The sequence below is a fragment of the Lathyrus oleraceus genome, chromosome 3, assembly GCF_024323335.1.
Source record: "Lathyrus oleraceus cultivar Zhongwan6 chromosome 3, CAAS_Psat_ZW6_1.0, whole genome shotgun sequence".
Classification (NCBI taxonomy): Eukaryota; Viridiplantae; Streptophyta; class Magnoliopsida; order Fabales; family Fabaceae; genus Lathyrus; species Lathyrus oleraceus.
In genome coordinates, this window is record NC_066581.1 from 328,201,240 (window position 1) to 328,221,507 (window position 20,268).

At 36.5% G+C, this 20,268-nt stretch overlaps 1 protein-coding gene and 1 pseudogene across 1 annotated transcript; one reads left to right on the plus strand and one right to left on the minus strand.

Annotated features, from left to right (window-relative positions):
• Positions 1–6,838: 6,838 nt before the first annotated feature.
• On the minus strand, positions 6,839–13,059 carry LOC127127461 (E3 ubiquitin-protein ligase APD2). Its single transcript, XM_051056650.1, has 10 exons — positions 12,654–13,059; positions 12,440–12,546; positions 12,243–12,365; positions 12,010–12,103; positions 11,234–11,308; positions 11,079–11,158; positions 9,653–9,799; positions 9,423–9,495; positions 8,993–9,341; positions 6,839–8,747 (listed from the first exon to the last, which is right to left on the minus strand). The coding sequence occupies exons 1-10, from the start codon at positions 12,877–12,879 to the stop codon at positions 8,672–8,674; spliced, it is 1,350 nt and encodes a 449-aa protein (XP_050912607.1). The 5' UTR covers positions 12,880–13,059; the 3' UTR covers positions 6,839–8,671.
• Positions 13,060–16,975: 3,916 nt separating this feature from the next.
• LOC127129219 (ylmG homolog protein 1-2, chloroplastic-like) lies at positions 16,976–17,740 on the plus strand (annotated as a pseudogene).
• The last annotated feature ends 2,528 nt before the right edge of the window (positions 17,741–20,268 follow it).

Here is a 20,268-nt window from a genome sequence, read left to right on the forward strand (position 1 = left end):
CCTTCTCTTTATGTTACTTCTGTCCTCTGTGTCCCCAATTATCCATTTAATTTACTCTCAGTTAGTTGTTTAACTCGTTCTCATGATTGTAATGTCACCTTCACTAACAATAATGTTACCTTGCAGGATCGGAGTTCGGGACAGACGATTGGCGTCGGATGTGAGTCTCAAGGCCTTTATTACCTCTTACTGTCATCTCAGATATGCTCAGCCAAAGATTCTCCACTCATTATCCATGCTCAGTTAGGTCATACCACTCTTTCCAACTACATAAGTTGATTTCAAATTTATCGAAGGTATCTAATTTACATTATGAGTCGTGTCAGCTAGGGAAACACACTCATGGTCAGTTTCCCAATCGAGTCAACAAACGAACTTCGTCCACTTTTGCTTTAGTTCACACCGATATTTAGGGTCCCTCGCGTATTGTCTCTACTCTTGAGTCTAGGTATTTTATCACCTTTATTGATCATTTTTCACGTTGCACGTGGTTATTTTTAATGAAGAATAGATCTGAATTATTTTCTATTTTTGAACAATTCTATCAAGAAATAAAAACCTAATTCGGTGTGTATATCCGTACCTTAAGAAGTGACAATGCCCGTGAATATTTATCCCAACAATTTCAAAATTTTATATCACACAATGATATTCTCCATCAAACATCTTGCCCTCACACGCCTCAACAAAATGGGGTAGCCGAACGCAAAAATCAACATCTCGTAGAAACCACTCGAACCCTACTTCTCCATGGTGTGCTAACGGCATGTTACCTTATAAATTGTATGCCATCATCTATCCTTAACAATAAAATCCCTCATTCAATCCTTTTTCTCAATTCCCCACTTCACCCAATTCCTCCCCGGGTCTTTGGGTCCACATGTTTTGTACACAATCTCTCTTTCCTGGTCTTGATAAACTATCATCTCGATCACTAAAGTGTGTCTTTCTTGGTTATCATCGATCCCAAAAAGGTTATCATTATTATTCACATACTCTACAATGATACCTCATATTGCCCGATGTTACCTTCGAGTCTGTTCCATATTTCGAGTCCAGTCACATAATTCTAGAACCCATTCAAAAAAGTACTCCCACACCTTTTCCGATAGTTATTAATGTCCCGCCTACCATTATCCCCCATCAGTCTAGGGCTCATGAACCCCCCACTTCTTGACCACTTCAAAGATATCAGAGTCCTCACCCAATGCATGTCGTCCCTGTCCCTGAGGTCATACCTGTCCCTGAGGTCATTGCATACTCTTCTCCAACACCTCCGCAATCACCGGATCTGATCATGGAAGCCGAGTCTGATCTCCTGATTTCCCTTTGAAAATGTATATGTCAAACACAAATCCTTCTCGACATTATATTGATTTATGTTATCATCGTTTTTCCCCTTTGTAGTATACTTGTTTGTCTTCTTTGTCTTCTGTTTCTAATCCTAAAACTCCAGGTGAAACATTATCTCACCCTGAGTGGAGGCAAGCAATGGTTGATGAAATATGTGCTTTTCAAAGTAGTGGTACCTGGGAACTGGTTCCTCTACCCCATGGGAAATGTTTAGTAGGTTGTCGTTGGATTTATACAATGAAGGTTGGTCCAGATGGTAAGATTGATCGATTTAAAACTTGCTTGGTAGCCAAAGGATACACTTATAATTTTGGATTGGATTATAGTGACACCTTCTCGCTTGTAGCCAAGATGGCATATGTTAAAATTCTTCTAGCCATTGTAGCCATTCGACATTGGCCTTTTCTTCAACTTGACATCAAAAATGTTTTTTTACATGGTGATCTTGAAGAGGAAGTATATATAGAGCAACCACTTGGGTTTGTTGCTCATGGGGAGTCATCGAATATGGTGTGTAGGTTACACCGGTCTCTTTATGGTCTTAAGTAATCTCCGAGAGCATGGTTCGGCAGATTCAGCATTGTAGTATAACAATTTGGTATGGTCTATAGTGAAGCTGACCATTCTGTTTTTTATCGTCACTTTTCCAATGGTGTATTTATCTTATTGTGTATGTAGATGATATTATCATAACTGGTAGTGATTAATAGGGTATACTTTAGTTAAAACAACATCTCTCAAATCAATTTCAGACAAAAGATCTTGGTAAACTTCGTTATTTCTTGAGTATCGAGGTAGCCCAATCTAAAGATGGTTTGGTGATTTCTCAGCAGAAATATGCTATGGATATTTTGGAAAAAACAAGTTTGTTGAATGCTAAACCAGCTGATACTCCTATGGATCCAAGTGTCAAACTACTACCCAAACATGGGGAGCCTCTATCTGACTCATGAAGGTATATGAGATTGGTTGGAAAGTTGAATTATCCCACAGTCACTCGTCTAGACATTTCTTTTGCAGTTAGTGTGGTAATTGAAGGAGAATGGCGATCCAAAACGCAGCGGAATTTAAAATTTCTCCTTTAATGATCCTTACGAATGGGCATGATCAGTGATAAAATCGTTACCTCTTGTGGCGATCACAAACGTTGAACGATGACAACGCCTCTACTCAGTCCACACGAACAGATTCCTTAAATCTCAGTGCTAGCTGCTACGAATGAAGGCTTTGAGTGAGAGAGAGAGAGAAACAAATTTGCAAGTGTAACAATGCTTCTCACTACGCTAAATAAGGGAAAAGAGGGCGCTTTTTTTGGCCTATAACAGCGCTTTAAAGCGCCCTCTAATCTGGCGCTGGCATAGGTAAAGACAGCGCTTTTTTTCCTGGTGAAAGCGCTCTCTAAAGTGGCTCTTTAAGCCCTTTAAGGGCCACTTTAGAGGGCGTTTTTTAAAAAAAGCGCCCTCTAAAGTGGAAACTTTTAAGGGTTTAGAGGGCGCTTTTAATGGAAAGCGCCCTCTAAAGTGGAAATTTAAAGGGTTTAGAGGGCGCTTATTTTGGAAAGCGCCCTCTAAAGTGGGTGGTTATTTAAATTTTTTTTTTTAAAAAGCGCTATATTTATTTATTTATTTTAGACAACCTGTATATTGAAGCAGTACACCTAAAATTGTATAATTTGAAGCCCTTTTTCACACATTGCATTCAACAAGCCTTATATACAACAATCCATACATATACAACAATCCGCTGATATATAATCGTTTAACTTCTAAAGATTCTAAATATACAACCAATTCATAACTTAAAAAGAAATAAAACTAAAGATTCTTCTTCAACAACTTGAAAGTTATGAGAGAATCACATGCCATAAGCCTTAAGTAGTAAAGAATGAATGAGAGTGGAGAATTCTATTAACTCATTCTGAATATCTTTGGGTAGGGGACGAATGACCCAATTGCTCATCATATTCACCTTTACTCATAAACTTTAGTGTGGTTCATATCTAATGAATGACAAGTCTTATTCATCTTCTATTATCATATAATCTCTCTTGCCTCAGTCTCTTTGTTGTCTCATACAGGAAACCTCCTGTCTCCTCAGCCATGGTTAGCCTCCCTGTCTCTTTCAGCAGAGATTTTTGTCATGTACAACATGTATAGCTTGTAGTTAGCATAAACATGGCTATAAGTCAAAAGCCAAAATAAAAGAGAAAATGCAGACTATCACAACATCAACACAACATGATTTGTACATGGAAATGTTAAAACAAACTCTCACACTTCAAAAGTAACCAACTTCATATCCAATTATGTCATTGAACAACAACTACTACAAATCCTAATCCAAAGCATGAGAAATGAGTATAAATTCGATTTTTTTTCTTAAACAGAGGGAGAGAAAAAAAATTCAAAAAAACATTTTTGAGATAAGAGTTACAAAGTCACTAGAGATTAGTTTTTTTTTACAAAAACCTAAAACCTTCAACCAAACTAGCAACCATCAAGAATAAAAATCCCAGCAATTACCAAACAACACCAAGAGAAAAAAATCAGTAAATCGAAAAAACTCAGTAAGAAACCATAGCAGTCGAAAAATCCTCATTCACAAACAACAATCTTTCACCTTAGAGGAAACAGAATCGTCCAAAAGAAGTCGAAGCAGACGAAATCAAAGAGAGAGATCCGTAAGCGTTTACCTTTGAGGTTGGTCAGAGAACCTCGTCGGAGTCTCAAAACTCCGGAGAAGTCATTTTTCCCCTGCCTTCGTGCTTTCCTTTCTTTTCCTTGCTGCATATTACTCATTCCATTTTGAATTGAGGTCTGCTTAGCATTTAGGCCACTATTTGGTAGTTTGTTAGGTTAGTGTATTGAGAATACTCAATAAATGTATGAACCAAGAAAAATGAAACCAAAAATGAACAATAGCGAACGTCAGAAGAGAAACCAAGTAATATGAAGATTAGAAAAATACCTAAGGTGTCAAAATCGAACAGCTAACAACGAATTAATAGAAGGAGGAAACGTCGTATATCTAACAGAGGTGGAAGGAGAACGCCTTAGAAGTAGCGAAAATCGTAGCAGTGAGAACCCTAACGTGAAAAAGAACGAAAATAACAGAGAGTGAAATAACAAAACGCGCAGTATGTTATAATTTTAATGTTTACTAAAGGGGACCTTAGAGGGCGCTTGTGGAAAAAAAACGTCCTCTAAAGGGTGCCTAAGAGGGCGCTTATGAAAGCGCTCTCTAAGGCTTTCCAAAAGCGCTTTATAAACTGGAAATACACATGGACTTATAGAGCGCTTTTTTAAAAGCGCCCTCTAAGGGTAACCTTAGAGGGCGCTTTCTAAAAAGCGCCCTGTATTGTTGTCCCTCTATCTCCTCCTTATTTTTTCGCTTCACCTTAGAGGGTGCTTTATTACAAAAGCGCCCTCTAAAGTGCGCTGTCTATTCCAGTTGTTCGCTCCTTATTTTTTCGCTTCACTTTAGAGTGCGCTTTTGTAATAAAGCGCCCTCTAAGATGCGCTGTCTATTCTAGTTTTTGGCGTAGTGTCTACACAAGGGTTCTATTTATAGAACCACTTGTGTGGGCTGCAAGCTAAAAAGCCCACTCAAGTGTATATGGCCCATATCTTATAATATGTCAAAATCACTTAAGCGCGTGGTACCTTACCATATTTCGTATTCTACTTATGTACACCGTACCTTACGATGTTCTATAATTCACTTAAGGGCACCGTACATTACAATATTCCTTAATTACTCTATCTCTCATCAATCCGTCCTTTGTGTGTGACCCTATAGGTTTTCGCGGCATTGACAATTATATTAAATCACGTATTTAACATAATAAATAGTGAGCGGTATCTAGCAACACATCACTGCTACCTAAGACACGAAAATGTCATGTGATCTGATAAATCCTTCTGTGATAATAATTATGTGTATAATTATCTTTTTGCCCTTATGTCTATATTGAACACAAGGCATAGACCGTGTCATCCTTGTCCAGTTCAATATTGGGCCCATAGACATTTATCCTGTTACGCAGGATGGGCAAATTCCATCTAGGTCACTCATGTCCCTTAGCATGCTTCGTGGAGTACCCATCAACTGTCTTTATGGTCATCCAATTACGGACAACGTTTGATCAGCAATAAGACACTCGACTCTACATCTAGGGTCCATAGTGGTTTCAGGTCGAAGGGTGGTATACACCATTATCACCATTAACTTATGACACTTTGCATAACATTCTATATAGTATTCTCATAGCGGGTCAATCCAGTATAAATATTACTCTTAATATTCATACCTATGTTTAAGACTTGATAACTCTTTATCCATGATCCATGAGATATGATCATCAGTCTATAAACATAATAGTCTTCATGCTTTAATGTTATCCCACTTCATAATAAAGCTTGACTACGGATACTTTAAGAATAGTGTCCTTATGTTTAATGTGATCTCATGATTAAGTCATACTTGATACATTAAACGGACTAGCTATTCTAGGAACTTTATTAAACAAACATAATAAAGAAAAAAACCTTTTATTATTAATAAATAATTCGATACAAGTACCAAAAGTATTGGCCTCTAGGGCTTACACCAACAATAATTCAGTTCTTAAATTTCCCTTGTCATGAACACATGGATGTTGTTATCCGGATTCTGAGATACATCAAATGTGCTCCAGGAAAAGGTCTAGTGTATGAAAATAAAGGACATACTAAGATAGTTGGATACTCCGATGCTGATTGGGTAGGGTCACCCATTGATAGACGATCCACCTCTTGGTATTGTGTACTTGTTAGAGGAAACCTTATATTCTGGAAAATTAAGAAACAAAACGTAGTTGCAAGATCAAACGCCGAGGTAGAGTATAGGGTCATGGCAATGGCAACATGTGAACTTATTTGGTTAAAATAGTTGCTCAGGGAACTTCAAATTGAAGAAGCAAGACCAATGACACTTATTTGTGATAATCAAGTTGCATTGCACATTGCTTCAAATCCAGTCTTCCATGAGAGGACCAAATATATTGAGATAGACTATCACTTTGTCAGAGAGAAAATCGAGTCAGGTGATATCATCATAAACTTTATCAACTCTAATGATCAATTGACAGACGTGTTTACAAAATCTCCGCGAAGCCCTATAACTAATTATATATGTAGCAAGCTTGGTGCATTTGACTTATATTCTCAAGCTTGAGGGGGAGTGCTGATATTTGTAATTATATCGCTAAGAATATTTGTATATCGAATAGTCCCACATCGACTATATCATGTAATCAGTTGTAATCTCTCTATATATAATAAAGTCTCTGCAGTGTTTTTCAAAACACACAGTTTATTCAAATGTCTCTTAGTCTCTTGTATTTCAACAATAACCGAACAATTTCTATAGTATTTTACTATAAAATTTATGATGACCAAACAAGGAGCAATATTTGAGATTGTTTTTTTTTATAAGCAAATCTGTATTAAATTAAGAGTACAAAGGGTACTCAAACATAGAAAAGAGAGGAAATACAAGAAATGTCAACTGAATCAAAGCCTAAAACAAATAAGTCAATGATTCACAAGATAATCCATTGGGTTTGAACACCAGTCATCCCAACCAAAAGCCCTTGCATCTTTAGTTCTAGTGGCAAATCAATTCCAAGCCAAAACTTTTGCTCTATCAACAATGCCGACAATGCGTACGACCGCTCCATGAAAAACAATATCATTTCTGCGAAGCCACATAGCCCAGCAGACCGCGAGGCATACCATCAAGCAAACATTCTTTTGTGCTCTACCTTTGGCAAAAGAGTGAAGCTACTGCAGTTAGTACCAGAGGCGTCCACGTCGAATTAGAACGGAAAATCCAGCCACTTATAGATATGCTCCCAACCTGCAAAACTATTGAGCAATCGAGGAATAAACGGGCCAACGTTTCTTCAGCAGCAGAACATAAATAACACAATAAATTTTCAGAACCATTAATGATCCCCATCTTCGCTAAAGCAATGTGTGTCGACAACCGGTTCAAAAGAAGCCTCCACCCGAAGATAAGTATTTTGCTAGGCACATTTGTTATCCAAAGCAAATCCAAGAGTTGAACAATATTCGGATTTACCCGTACATCAGAATGGAGCACTACTTGAACAACAAGATAACTGTTTTTGACTGAGAAACCATGTTTGCTCCTTCACCACACAAACGAATCGTCCACTAGCCGGTTCAGTCGAACATCTTGCAAAATGACCAGAAGGGATTCTAATTCAGCTTCCTCATCCGCCTGCAGTGGCATATCATCCTTAATCTTCACATCCCAAATCCAACTGTTGTCGACCCACTCCCCCATGTTTAAAACCTTGAGCTTTTGGTCAACAACTCTTGCAAAAATCAGTGGAAATAACATGTCAAGAGAAGGAGAGCCCAGCCAATTGTTTCTTCAAAACTCAATAGTAAAACCATTGCCTATTTTACAAGAAATATTGTTTGCGAACCAGTTATAGTCGTCCTCCTCCACGACACCTACAAGCTTCAAGTCTCTCCACCATAAAGGTTCAAACATGTTAACCAATGGTTTAGCCACTTCGAGCATTATAGATTTGATATCACCATATCTCATTGACAATAAGTCCACCCACAAAGCGCATTGTCTTCATCAAGGATACGCAATTTCCATTTGCTTAAGAGAGAAATATTAAACAATTCGTAATGTTTTACTCCTAATCCACCTTTGTCCTTTGGTTTGCACACGAGATTCCACCTAATCCAGACCACTTTCCTTTTCTCCGAATCACCACCCCAAAGGAAATCACATTGAATCCTAATAATGTCTTGGATAACGCACTTGGGAGCCTCGTAGAAGGAGAAGGAGTAGATTGGAATGGAATTAAGAACAAATTACATATTTTTTTAGTATAATTTGCATTCATTTTAAGTATTTTTGTTTTTAATCATTTATGTTTTTATAGATTTAGTTAAGATTCTTAATAATCCTTGAAAAGACCTATTTGTGCCAAAATCATCTTAACCAAACAAATTCTATAATATTTTTCTATAGAAATTATAATAACAAAACAATGAGCAATATTGGACAAATCGCGCCTAGAATGAGAGGTAGCAAGATGAGTTATGGAGCACAAAAATAATATACCTCCCATTTCCCCCTCCTATTTTGTTGCAATGCAACGACAAATGCACCCCTTGCCAGCAGATAGCATGCTTGATCATTGTAATGATCGGCAGATATATGATTAAATGTAAAATTACAATATATGGGTCTGGTGGCTATTCAATTAGTCTGTGACTCAGTGTGTTGATCACACAGTAAAAATTTTCCTCACCTTCTTCATGTTCCTACGACAAACAGGACATATACCAGCTGCCTCAGCTATCCTGCATATATAAGGTTTGGCATACATCATTCACCAGACAAGAAAAAACAGACCTCAGCTAATTACTGCATTGAGATACTTGTCATTGAAAAGTGGTAAAATTGCTGCAGTCTGTACCTATGAGTTATGTACTTAAGAATTTATTACTGCAAAATTGCTTCAGTCTGTACCTATGAGTTATGTACTTTAAAAAACAAAATTGCTTAAAGAATTTAGAAGGGTTTGTTTTGATGACAAAGAATTTACCTAGTTCCACACGCAAAACAAGCCACACAGTGCCCACATGGAAGGAAGAAGCAGTCCCGTGGAGCATCAAAACAAATTGCACAAAGACGCCGAGTATTATTACTAGTCTCACCATCAGCTAAAAACTTCCCGTCAGTGGAACCTCCAGTGAGAAAGTTAAGATCCTCATCATCCTGCGGTATGGAATCATATGACGAACCCCAACTCGAAAGATCATCATCTTTGCGAGAAAGCAAAGGGGCTCGATCTGGTCCTGTTCCTTCAGATCTAGATCCTACTCTATCATCATTGGCACACTGAAGTTTGTTCAAGAAGTTGAAGACCCAAAACATGATTAAAGTCAGTACACCTGTAGGGAGATGTAGCTTTAGTAAGATATAAAAACATTAAGGATTAATACCGTGGGAGGATGATTATATAAAGAGGCTACCTATGCCAAAAATATATGTAAGCCATCTTGGTCCATAGGTCAGTTTGACATACCACTCATCATTAGATGTGTTCTGAACCAAAGTAAAGAGAACATCAATAAACAAAAGGACTGATTCATGTAGTCGACCCCATTTACTGGGATAAGGTGTGGTTATCGTTGTTGTTGACTATTTATATGAAGCAAGTAATGTAATAAAATGAAGCAAGTAATATAATAAATAATCTTGCCTGCTGAGGAGCAGGAGAGACTAAAACAGCTTTGTTTCCATGAGGAAAGTCAATATTTAAACTGCACGGGCTACTAGTCGGGGCACATTTGTAGAAAGCATTTGTTGTATTATGCAAAAAGGCCCTTACAGTGAGGTTTAATTCAACCTACTCATCATCAAGAACAAAGAATGGAAATAAGAATGATCAATGGTGATGAAATTAATAAACACTGTGTCTTAAATATTTATAAGCCTGTCAAAATCATAAATATAAGGCAAAAAACAACTGACTCTGATGAGAAATACAAACAAAACCTTATAATAACAATTGCATCAAATAATAACTTTCCCTCACTCAGAACACTCTGGTCCAGAGTTATCATTATTACTCTAACACCCTTTTAATTGAATGCATGGCCTTTTGTGTATACTAACTCTGTCCAAATACGATGTGAATCAAAGGTCTAATGCGGTCCTCAAATAGGCTTAAAATGAGATCATAGGAAAAATATATGAAAGGAGAAAAAACATTATATTATGGTATGATGAATAAAATGCTAGCCAAATCTGTTCATAGTTTAGCTTCAATGTACCAAGTTTGGCAAAATCTTTGTTTCTTTTGTGGTCAATCTATCAAAGGACTTTGGATGCTAAGCCACGGTATTAGATGCTTACACAGTTTTGAGGGAACAACAAAGGGATATTAGTGGTATGATCAAAAAGAAGAAATAGTGACGCAAATGTCATATGCTCTGGTAGACTTTCTGTGGTGACTTCTACTGACTAAGTTTACAAATATCTGCATCTATAACAGTTCAATCGCATAAATCTCAGCTAGCTAGCTTATTCTAACATCCTTGCTATCAGAATACTTATGTCCAAATGTCCATATTTATGACTTGTCAATGTCAATGTGTCAGCATACCATTTGAGTTTTTCTTTGAAACCGGGTAGTTTAGAAATGAGTTCTCGCGTACCAGCTTTCTTGTGCAAGCAGCATATTTAGATACACACAGATATTTAAAAAAGTAAGTATTAGGGATAAGTAATGTCCAGGTTCAGATGTACATGTTAACAGCTGAATATTCAAAAGTTTTCAAACATGCAAGTTTAAATTTATGTAAAGAAAAGGCAGATGAAAAATATTCACATTACAAATCATAGTAGCCAAGCATACCATTGCAATAGAGCTTAAGTTTCAATTCACATTCTATATTTATTTACCTTGCTACATTAAACAAGATATCCAATAACTTAATACAAGTTTTACTAGCTTTAAAGATATTTTAATAGAAACTTTTGTTTGTAGATTTCCTAATCCGAAAAAAATAAAACATCATGGCTTCACAATCAATGAAAACTTTTGTTTTCAGTCATTCTAGAGATTGTAATTAATTATACCAACTACAGGAGCAAGTATGGCATAGAAATGCAAAAAAAAATACCTCCACTTCATCTTCTAAATTACCCAAGGCCACATAATAGTACGATGACCTGAATATTTCTTGTGTAATCATACCAGTTCCTTGAAGAAGAAAAAATGTCAGTATATGATAGTGTGAATATGAACATAGATATAGTTTTTTTACTACTTTCTTACCATGGATCACGTTCCAAGACAGAGTTGTATTGGGATATGTTGGGTCCTCCAGCCACATTGAGAGACTGTCAGCTCCTGTAAGCAGAGGCAGAAGAATAACATGATCACTAAATATACCACAGCATGCAAATTTTTGGTACGTTCTAAATAATAACCACATGTAAATATGTAGTAACTACAATGGACTTGAGCTCCATGATAACCAAAACAGGGAATACATTCAAATTTGCAATGCTACAATGTAATATTAAAGACGAACGTTACTCGGCCATAGAGCTAAGGCTTTAATGAACTTTACTGCGGAAGTAATTTTGTAGAAAACAATAGGTCAGAAAATCCTAAAAACAGGAAACCTACCATAGGATTAACAGACTATAGCAAAAATATTTACGAAAGAACACACTCAACTCCAAATAATATTAAAAGAGAGCTCTTGATTCTATTAGGAAGCATTATACTCAGGCACACAAAATTGACTTTGGTAAAAATGAGATGTTTGGTAACTTTGAGTCAAAATTGACTTTGGCTGCATCCTTCAGTTTAACTTAAAATTAACAAAATGTAGATCTAGCATTAGATTGAACATCCCCGCTAAAGGTATACACATGAATCACTTCACTTCAAAATCAAATTCATTCAAAATCACGCATGTCAAACGTGGATACAATAGAAACACATACTAAGTGACAAGTGAGTGATGGATGCATGAGAAACAAATTCACAAAAAATGAATAGAGAAACCACTGAAATTTCATGTAGAGAGAATGAATGAATACCTTCTGCAATTACAAGATAAATAGAGGAACTCTCAGAGCTTACGCTATACGAGATATTTACTTCCGACCCTCTATTCAAATAATATTTCCATTCCTGAGGAAGCCATAAGAAAAGGGCATTAGGTCAACCACAAGAAATGTGAGGCTTCAGTAACAAAATCAATTACAAATGCTTTCCATTTTGCAATATCAGAATTCGAAATCACCAGAAAATGAGAAACATGTATACTTGCCTTATCTGCGCCATAAGGAATAGATGTATTAAGAGTTTCTCTCCAAGTGGAAACAACATCAAGAGGTGGATATCGATAAGTACCATAAAGAACGAGTCCTGGATTCCCCTCTAAGTTTTCTACCTAATGCAAAAAAATACATGTTACAAAGATACTCACAAACTACAAATACATGCAGTAACTGAAATGAAACTGACCTTCACATATTGCACAAACACAGGGTTAGGTTGCAAAACAATTGAAGAACACGGACCTAGAACCACGGTCATCGACCCATACACCCCCATTATCATCGTCACCGCAACTGTAATAACATTACAAACTAATCTCAACATCTCATAGTGGAAATAAATGCAGCATAATAAATTATGTATAAACAAAGAGATTGAACTGAAAGGAAAGTTTGCTGACCGAAGAACCAAAAGCTGAAGATAACAGCCAAGCAGGACCACTTCTCATCCCTAACAAGCGCGGAGTCACCGGCCATTCTCAAGTTGGTTCTCCCAAAGGTGATGCTCACGCGCCGAGACTCGCGTGGGAGATTCTCCGAAGCTCCGGCATTTTCGTCTGCCTGAGAAGCTTCAGCGTTGGCGGCGGAAGAAGAAGGAATGGCGGAGGCGGAATGTGGCTCTGCCATTGTAGAGAGAGAAAGTGAGATAGAGAGTGGTGATGAGGAGAGAGAAGGTTAACCTGTTGATGAAGAAGGTGGTTCATTCTTGCTTGGTGTTCAACTGTGAGTCTTGGTGTTGTTGGTTGGAATGGTTGTTGGGTTTGTGATGGAAGGGTGACTGAACCTATGGTAGTTAGGATTTGGAAATGACCGTGCGACCGTTATTTCTCTCTAATTCAGATTTTTTTTAATTAAAAAATGTAGCATTTTGATTCCATTTCCTTACCCACAAAAATCGAAATCAGCGTAGTTATAAAAAAAATTGGAACTCCATTTTAATTCGGTGCGTATAATACAAAAATATTTAATATAGAGATTAATTGATATGTACCGTAAGTGTAAAAAGTTTTACACAGATAATGTATCACAATCATCCGTCTGTATTACTTTTTAAATATTTAAAATAAAAGTCAAAATTTTCAAATAAATTAATGGTTGTGATTAACCGACAGTGTAAAAGTGTATATCAATTAATCTCTTAATATATATCATATATTTTAAAAATATATATAAAAAATTTATTAATGGAAGTAAGGGCATAAGCATAAGGAGAAAACTTACAAATTATTAATATAGGTTGGCTAACGCCAACTAAATGAAACAAGAATTCAAAAGTCGATTATCTGGGACAACAGTATTATAATACTTCTGAAAATCTCTAATAATGTTTGCACCTATATACTTGCCAAAACATTTGTCTATCTATTTGTTTTGTAATAAATATGATGGATTCAGATCTTCCAATCACTCTTGATAATACTCTTGATTTGATGAATTAATCTTCATCTCACTTTCATCATCATATCATCGATATTGATTGCATTGAGGACCTCCATAATATTTATATGTAATTCAACTTTCGTGTATCCTTTGTCGTATGCATAACTCAGAACTTCATACACTCCCCAAAGTTTCGTCTATCCAATTTTACAATTGTCAAGTTTCTTTGCAAAACCACCTCTCTGATCTCCTTTGTTGTCTCTAAGGAGCCCATGACATCCCGATGCTCCAAGATTCTTCGTTGCACCATTTATATTCAGTCTAACTCAATCATGATCTGACAGTTTCCATCTGGTTTAATGAGCTTGTTTGGGTCTCTTCATTGCTTTGTTCTGTAACTCCATACTTTCATAATAATTGTGTGTCTTTTGTTTTATACCAGTACTGAGATTAATTAGAAGAATATAATTTTCAATGTCTTCATTATTGGTTTTGTAATCCCCTTTTTGTTTTTGTTTCCACGAGATTATGACTACTACTTCTTGCATAACCGCCCTTCATAACTTTGACACCATAAGGACTTATCATTATTCTTAACTTTCCATCCAAGTTTGAGAATGTAAGGTTTATTCACATCCTTTAGATTTCTCATACCTAGACCTCTATTTTCTTGAGTTTAGTTATGACATTCCACTTAACAGTATGCATGCTCTTGTTCTTTCTAATGTGAGCCCCATTTAGAAGCCCTTTGAATTCTTTGAATTTCTTTCAAGCCAGTTTTTGGAACAACTCAATTTCATCACTGAAAAATGTAGGGATTATATATTTTACAAGTATGGCTCTACCAGTATGTGATAGTTGGTTCCCTTTCCAAGTTGCGAATTTAGCTTCGACTTGATAAGTTAAATATTGATAATCCCTCGCCTTTTGACTTCTACTTGTCAAAGGGACTCCCAAATATTTTTCCCATCTCTTTGGATTCTTTGAAATCTGATAAGTGAATTAATTTTCTTCTTGTATGGATGTTAGTATTCTTGGAGAACATGATACTTGTATTTTCCTTGCTAAGTCTTTGGCCTGACATATCAAAAAATCTATGGAGGATATTAATAACATGGATCATTTGGTTTTCTGAAGCCTTTCCAAACAGAAGTAGATCACTGTAAACATAAGGTGAGAGATTATTGGCCATTTTTTGTTTGCTTTCAAACCTTTCAAAAGCCCTGCATCAACTGATTTACTAATCATGTGTGATAATTTGTACATGCACAAAATAAAGAGGTAAGGTGAAATTAGGTATCCTTGCCTTAGTCCTTTTTTTAGGTGGAAAGAAAGTATGACCTTCACCATTCCGCAACACATTAAGGTTCCAATGTTGTCAAGTCAGGTATGAACTTGTTGTGGAAATTTTCTCAAAATGTTCAAGTTGGTCATCAGGTCATGTATGAACCTGTTGATATACTCTTTTTGAACTTTTTCTGAGTTTGTTAGGTCATGATTGAACCTGCTGTCAGAACTTCTTGATATTCCCCAGCATTGTCAGGTCATGTATGAACCTGTTGTGAGCTTTCATTCCAGTATTACCAGGTCATGTATGAACCTGTTTTGAAGAATCTTTCTCTATGATTGTTTCAGTGTTATCAGGTCATGTATGAACCTGTTGTAGAAATTTTTCTTATTCGGGTTTTAGTAAGTCATGTGTGAACTTACCGCCAAAATCTCTTGTATTCTAAGTGTCGTTCATCAAATTTCACTTTGAGTGCTCACTAGTGTGCGTCTGATTCTCCAGCAGGATTGTTTTCCCCGGCGAGTTGGTTTTTACCATTTGTCTGTCTCCCTGTGGACCATCAGCATCCCCCACAGATCTTTGTTTCATTTTGTATCCATCATAAAGCATCATGCTAGGGTTTATCTTACGTCTGATCATATCCCTAGCAAATCAAATAAAAAGAGTCATTCATTCAGGCATTCATCTCATATCATATCCTATCATTTGCATTTCAGGATCAAAATTCGGGTCTTCTTAGTATTTAACTATCTCCCACTATGATCATATGAAGAGTGTACTTCTTCATATTCTCATATTGAAGATACTTAAATAGGGGCAACTGTCACACCCCAATTTTGACCCTGAATCGCTGATTCAATACATTCATCATAACTATTTCATGTCTACATAGCATACCATGCATTCCATACCGCATAGTGCCTAAAATATCAGTCGAAATAATTTTGTCGGATCTACAGACAAACCGGTTGAATTAATCAATGGATGTGCGTCAAATCAGTGGACGAAAAATTTTAAAATCAAGCTTCTAAACATCAACTTTATTAATCTACGTTTCGCGTAGTTTAACCTGGTATGCTCGGTTTATTTTTCAGCTAATTTTTTGGCCACTTTTTGATCAGCTCGAGCCTATTTAACCGGTCAAAATTTATTTCAAAATTAAAAGAAACGCTGTATTTTTCCAATAAGTTTATTTCACACTGATCATTTTGGTGCACTCATTTTAATTTTTCAGGCATTTTCACGCTCAAATTTTATTCATTTTTTAGTCGATTTATTTCACTTTTTATCAAAATGTTTAGAAAAATAAATAGGGTTAATCCTCTTGTTATTTTAATTTAATTTGTTTTAATTTAATTTGTTTTAATTTATTTAATTTTATTTGCATTTAATTGTTCTAAACTCTTTCTAAATCACAAATCATCTTAAGGGCATTTATGCCATTGTAAAAGTTTGAAAACCCTAGTAATATAATATGTGTACTATGTGAAGGGAGAGACACACAAAAACATTACATGCGACATCTTGCTTTTGGGAGATAGAGGAAAACAGTCCACAAAATTGGAAATCCATGTGACACAAGAATGGAAAAGGGACCTTATTTTCATAAAGGAAAAAAAGTATTGGTAACCTGTTTTCTAAATAAGATACAGTACTGATTTTTAAGAAGTGGACTTTTCCAATTCAAAGGGGGAGAGGATGATTTTTTTTATTGATTCTTTTAACCTCTCAAACCTCCGAAGAACTCCCTCAGTGTGCTAACTTCATATCAACCCCATCCTCACGGTCTTTGGCCATAAACCCTTCCATTTCCTTCTCATCAACCCACATCCAAGACTCCGACGAAAAGCACTGCACCACCTAACAGTTCCATCAGGTCTAACTCAACACGAGTTCGACTCACTCATCTCTTTCGTCGCCAAACACCACACCTACCTCATAGGTTTCGGCCAATGCTCCACCTTGCTCGCTCAACGAATCCACGCGCCTCCTGAAAACGCCTAATCCCTAAAAAATTGTTTGGAGAACTCACTACAAAAAACCAGCGATGGCGTCACTGGCAGCAACCATGGGTATCGCCATGACCGTAACTTCACACTTCTCAACCTCTTCTCGTCTTCTCGCTTTCCAACTAAACCTTATACTACAAGAACGCCAAACCAAAACCTTTTCAATTTCAACCAATCGTAAAACCACCGTAACCGCCTGCACCGTAACTGCCGCACCACCGGCACCGCAATCTCCTACCAACGACGACACCGTTAACCTCTCGGGTTCCACTCGAGTTGTGACCACTCTGTTCGGAATTGCGGTTTTAGGTATCAAAGCTTTTGTTAACATTCTTCCACCGTCGGAACTATGTTTATCGATTGGAACTTCGTCGTCGTCGTTGTTCTTTGTTGCTTTTGTACTCGGGGTTCGTTGAGCATGCCGTTTACGGTTGTAGCGGTGGGATTGAAGAAATGGTTAGATATTTACAGTGGTGTTTTGTTGGTTAGAGTTTTGTTGGTTAGAGTTTTGTTGAGTTGGTTCCCAAATATTCCATGGGAAAGACAGCCACTTTCTGCAATTAGGGATCTTTGTGATCCTTATCTTAGTTTGCTCAGGAATGTTATTCCCCCTGTTTTTGATACTCTTGATATTAGTCCTCTTCTTGCTTTTGTTGTTTTGGGAACTCTCGCTAGTCTCCTCACTGTTCCTGTTTAGAACTACACTCACAGGTGTGGGATACTCGAGAATGTTTTCATGACCGGCAAAGCATCGCCTTCCATAGTTTTGGCAGAATTTTGAAAAACAGGTTCTTGAGAAGCATAGGATTAAGTTTGGTCTTTGTGTTTTAGGAAAGTCAATTGGCAGAGAGAGGAAAAGCTTATGTGAAAGTTGGACGGTCAGTTTTTTTATTTGTTTTTTTGGTTAATTACCCTGCCACGTGGCAATGGGGTACAGGCGATTTGAATTTGGAATACCTGCTTTCTCATCTTAATTCAACCTTTTTGTTTTCTTTTTCGTTATTATTTTTTATTGATATTTTGGTGGTGTGAGTTACTAGGGGTTTTAATGTAGAAGTTGGGTTATGCCCATCTTTTCTTTACACCCTCATGCTAATCCATGCACCTTCATTTGATTTATTTATTTTACTTTTATATTTTATTTGATTAATTTAATTTAATCGTTAATTAGTTGTTTAGATTTTAAATGTTTAGTTTTTTTAGATTTTCTTAATTATTGACTTTTTGATATGGGATTTTGTACGGTTAATTGATTTCCATGTGTTAGTTAATTTAATTAGGTTATTGGTATCTATGTTCATACCTTTACACATGTAAATAATCACATTCAAATTCACTAAATTTTCGATTCAAATTTCACTAACTTTCCATAGTTTCAACATTCAATTTCATTTCCTCATCACCTTCAAATACAATTTCAAGCCATTTTTCCATTAACCCTCAAACATTCAAATTATTTTCATAAGTAAAATCTGAAGAAAAAGATTATCCTGGATGAAATATCCAGTCGCAATCCCGAATATTAGGCCCAAGTTGTAAGAGCTTGTCAGCCATAAATATTCGTCTTCCCTCCAAAATATTTATAAATATTTAAACCATTTTCTTAATAAAATTTGAAGAAAAAGATTATCCTGGATGGAATATCCAGTTATAATCCTGAATATTAGGCTCAAGCTGTAAGAGCTTGTAAGCCATAAATATTCGTCTTCCCTCCAATATTTAAATCATTTTCTTAATAAAATTGGAAAGAAACAGACTGCCTGGGTGGAATGTCCAGACGTAGTCCCGAGTATTAGACACAAGTTGTAAGAGCTCGTCGGTCATAAGTACTCGTCTTTCAAACTAAAAAAAAATTACTTAATTTCTACCTTAACACTTTTTCAATAAAGATGGAAATGGAACATGGTCTATACCGTGCACTCCTGAGATTAAGATTCGAGGTGGATGCCTCGCCTATCTTAGCTCTCGCCATCGTTTAAAATTGTCATTGCGGTTTCTTCAAACCCTTTCTCAATCAAACCTAAAAATACTTAATCTTTATTAAACACTTTTGTCAATAAAGATGGAAATGGAACATGGTGTATACCGTGCACTCCTGAGATTAAGATTCGAGGTGGATGCCTTGCCTATCTTAGCTCTCGCCATCATTTAAAATTGTCAATGCGGTTTCTTCAAACCCTTTCTCAATCAAACCTCAAAACACTTAATTCTTATTAAACATTTTTTCAAATAAGATGGAAATGGAACATGGTGGATACCACGCACTTCTGAGACTAGGATTCGAGATGGATATCTCGCTCATCCAAGTTCTCGCCATTACTCAAAAATACACCCAACCAATCAAACTCTTTTATCGCCGCCGTGCGATTAATCAAAAACCTTTTTCATAAACGAAAGATATATTGTCCTAAGGTGATGCAAAACAATGTTTCGGCCACGATTGTTGAGTCGAGATAAGTGACGTTTTTCCGAATGATGATTTGTAAATCCATTCGATGTGTGGTATACGTCCGCTCCTCATCTGTTTTGGATAAAACAATGTTTTCTTCGATTAATACAATATAGCTCTCGCTAAAATCGACCAACAAACAAACATTTTCTACCCAGAACTACGTAAGCCTTGATTTCTCTGTTGAGATACGTAGGAGCAGGATTTGTAAATCTTGTCAGGCCCACTAATAAAAAAACTTAGGTTTAGTCCTTCGTCAAAAATCCAAAAATATTCTCCTCTCACCCTTTCTTTCTTTCCCTCATAATGACTTGAAAAGCCTAACATTTTAAGGTAACACTAACGCACACAACTAACCTAATGGTTCCCGTTGAGTACAACGGACGTGAGGGGTGCTAATACCTTCCCCTTGCGTAATCGACTCCCGAACCCTAATATTGGTTGCGACGACCATAATCATTGTCGTTCTTTCTTGGGTTTTATCGATATTTGCCCTTTCCTTTTTAGGAATAAATAAAGTTCGGTGGCGACTCTGTTCAGTCCATCATTGCGAGCGTGTGATTGCGCTTCGCCTAGGTTGTGTTCTCATTTTTCGAGGTGCGACACTTATGTTCTTTTAAACTAATGTCCAAGGGCCTATGGTTTCCTCTTCCTGTTGCTTTTATTTTCTCTAGTTACCTTATCCTTTTCACTTCCTTCAGTATTACCTTTGGAATTTTTGTCTGTATTTCCATTTCAACTTTCCTTGTAGTGTCCAAACCTTCCATATGTCAAACATAGTAGGTGCAACCCCTCATATTCCACTTTGTAATGTCTCCTCTTAATTGAAAATATTTCCAATAAGGGTTTGGTCAAATCCACGTATATGCATAGCCTGGCGTATTTGCAGA

What these genes read in the sequence shown, in the direction of transcription:
- LOC127127461 (XM_051056650.1), bottom strand. Translation starts at nt 12,879, where the DNA reads ATGGCAGAGCCACATTCCGCCTCCGCCATTCCTTCTTCTTCCGCCGCC. An exon ending in GTCTTGGAACGTGATCCATG is followed by an intron (nt 11,159 to 11,233) that starts GTAAGAAAGTAG and finishes TTCTTCTTCAAG; the next exon opens with GAACTGGTATGATTACACAA. An exon ending in TCTCTCCTGCTCCTCAGCAG is followed by an intron (nt 9,496 to 9,652) that starts GCAAGATTATTT and finishes ACTTTGGTTCAG; the next exon opens with AACACATCTAATGATGAGTG.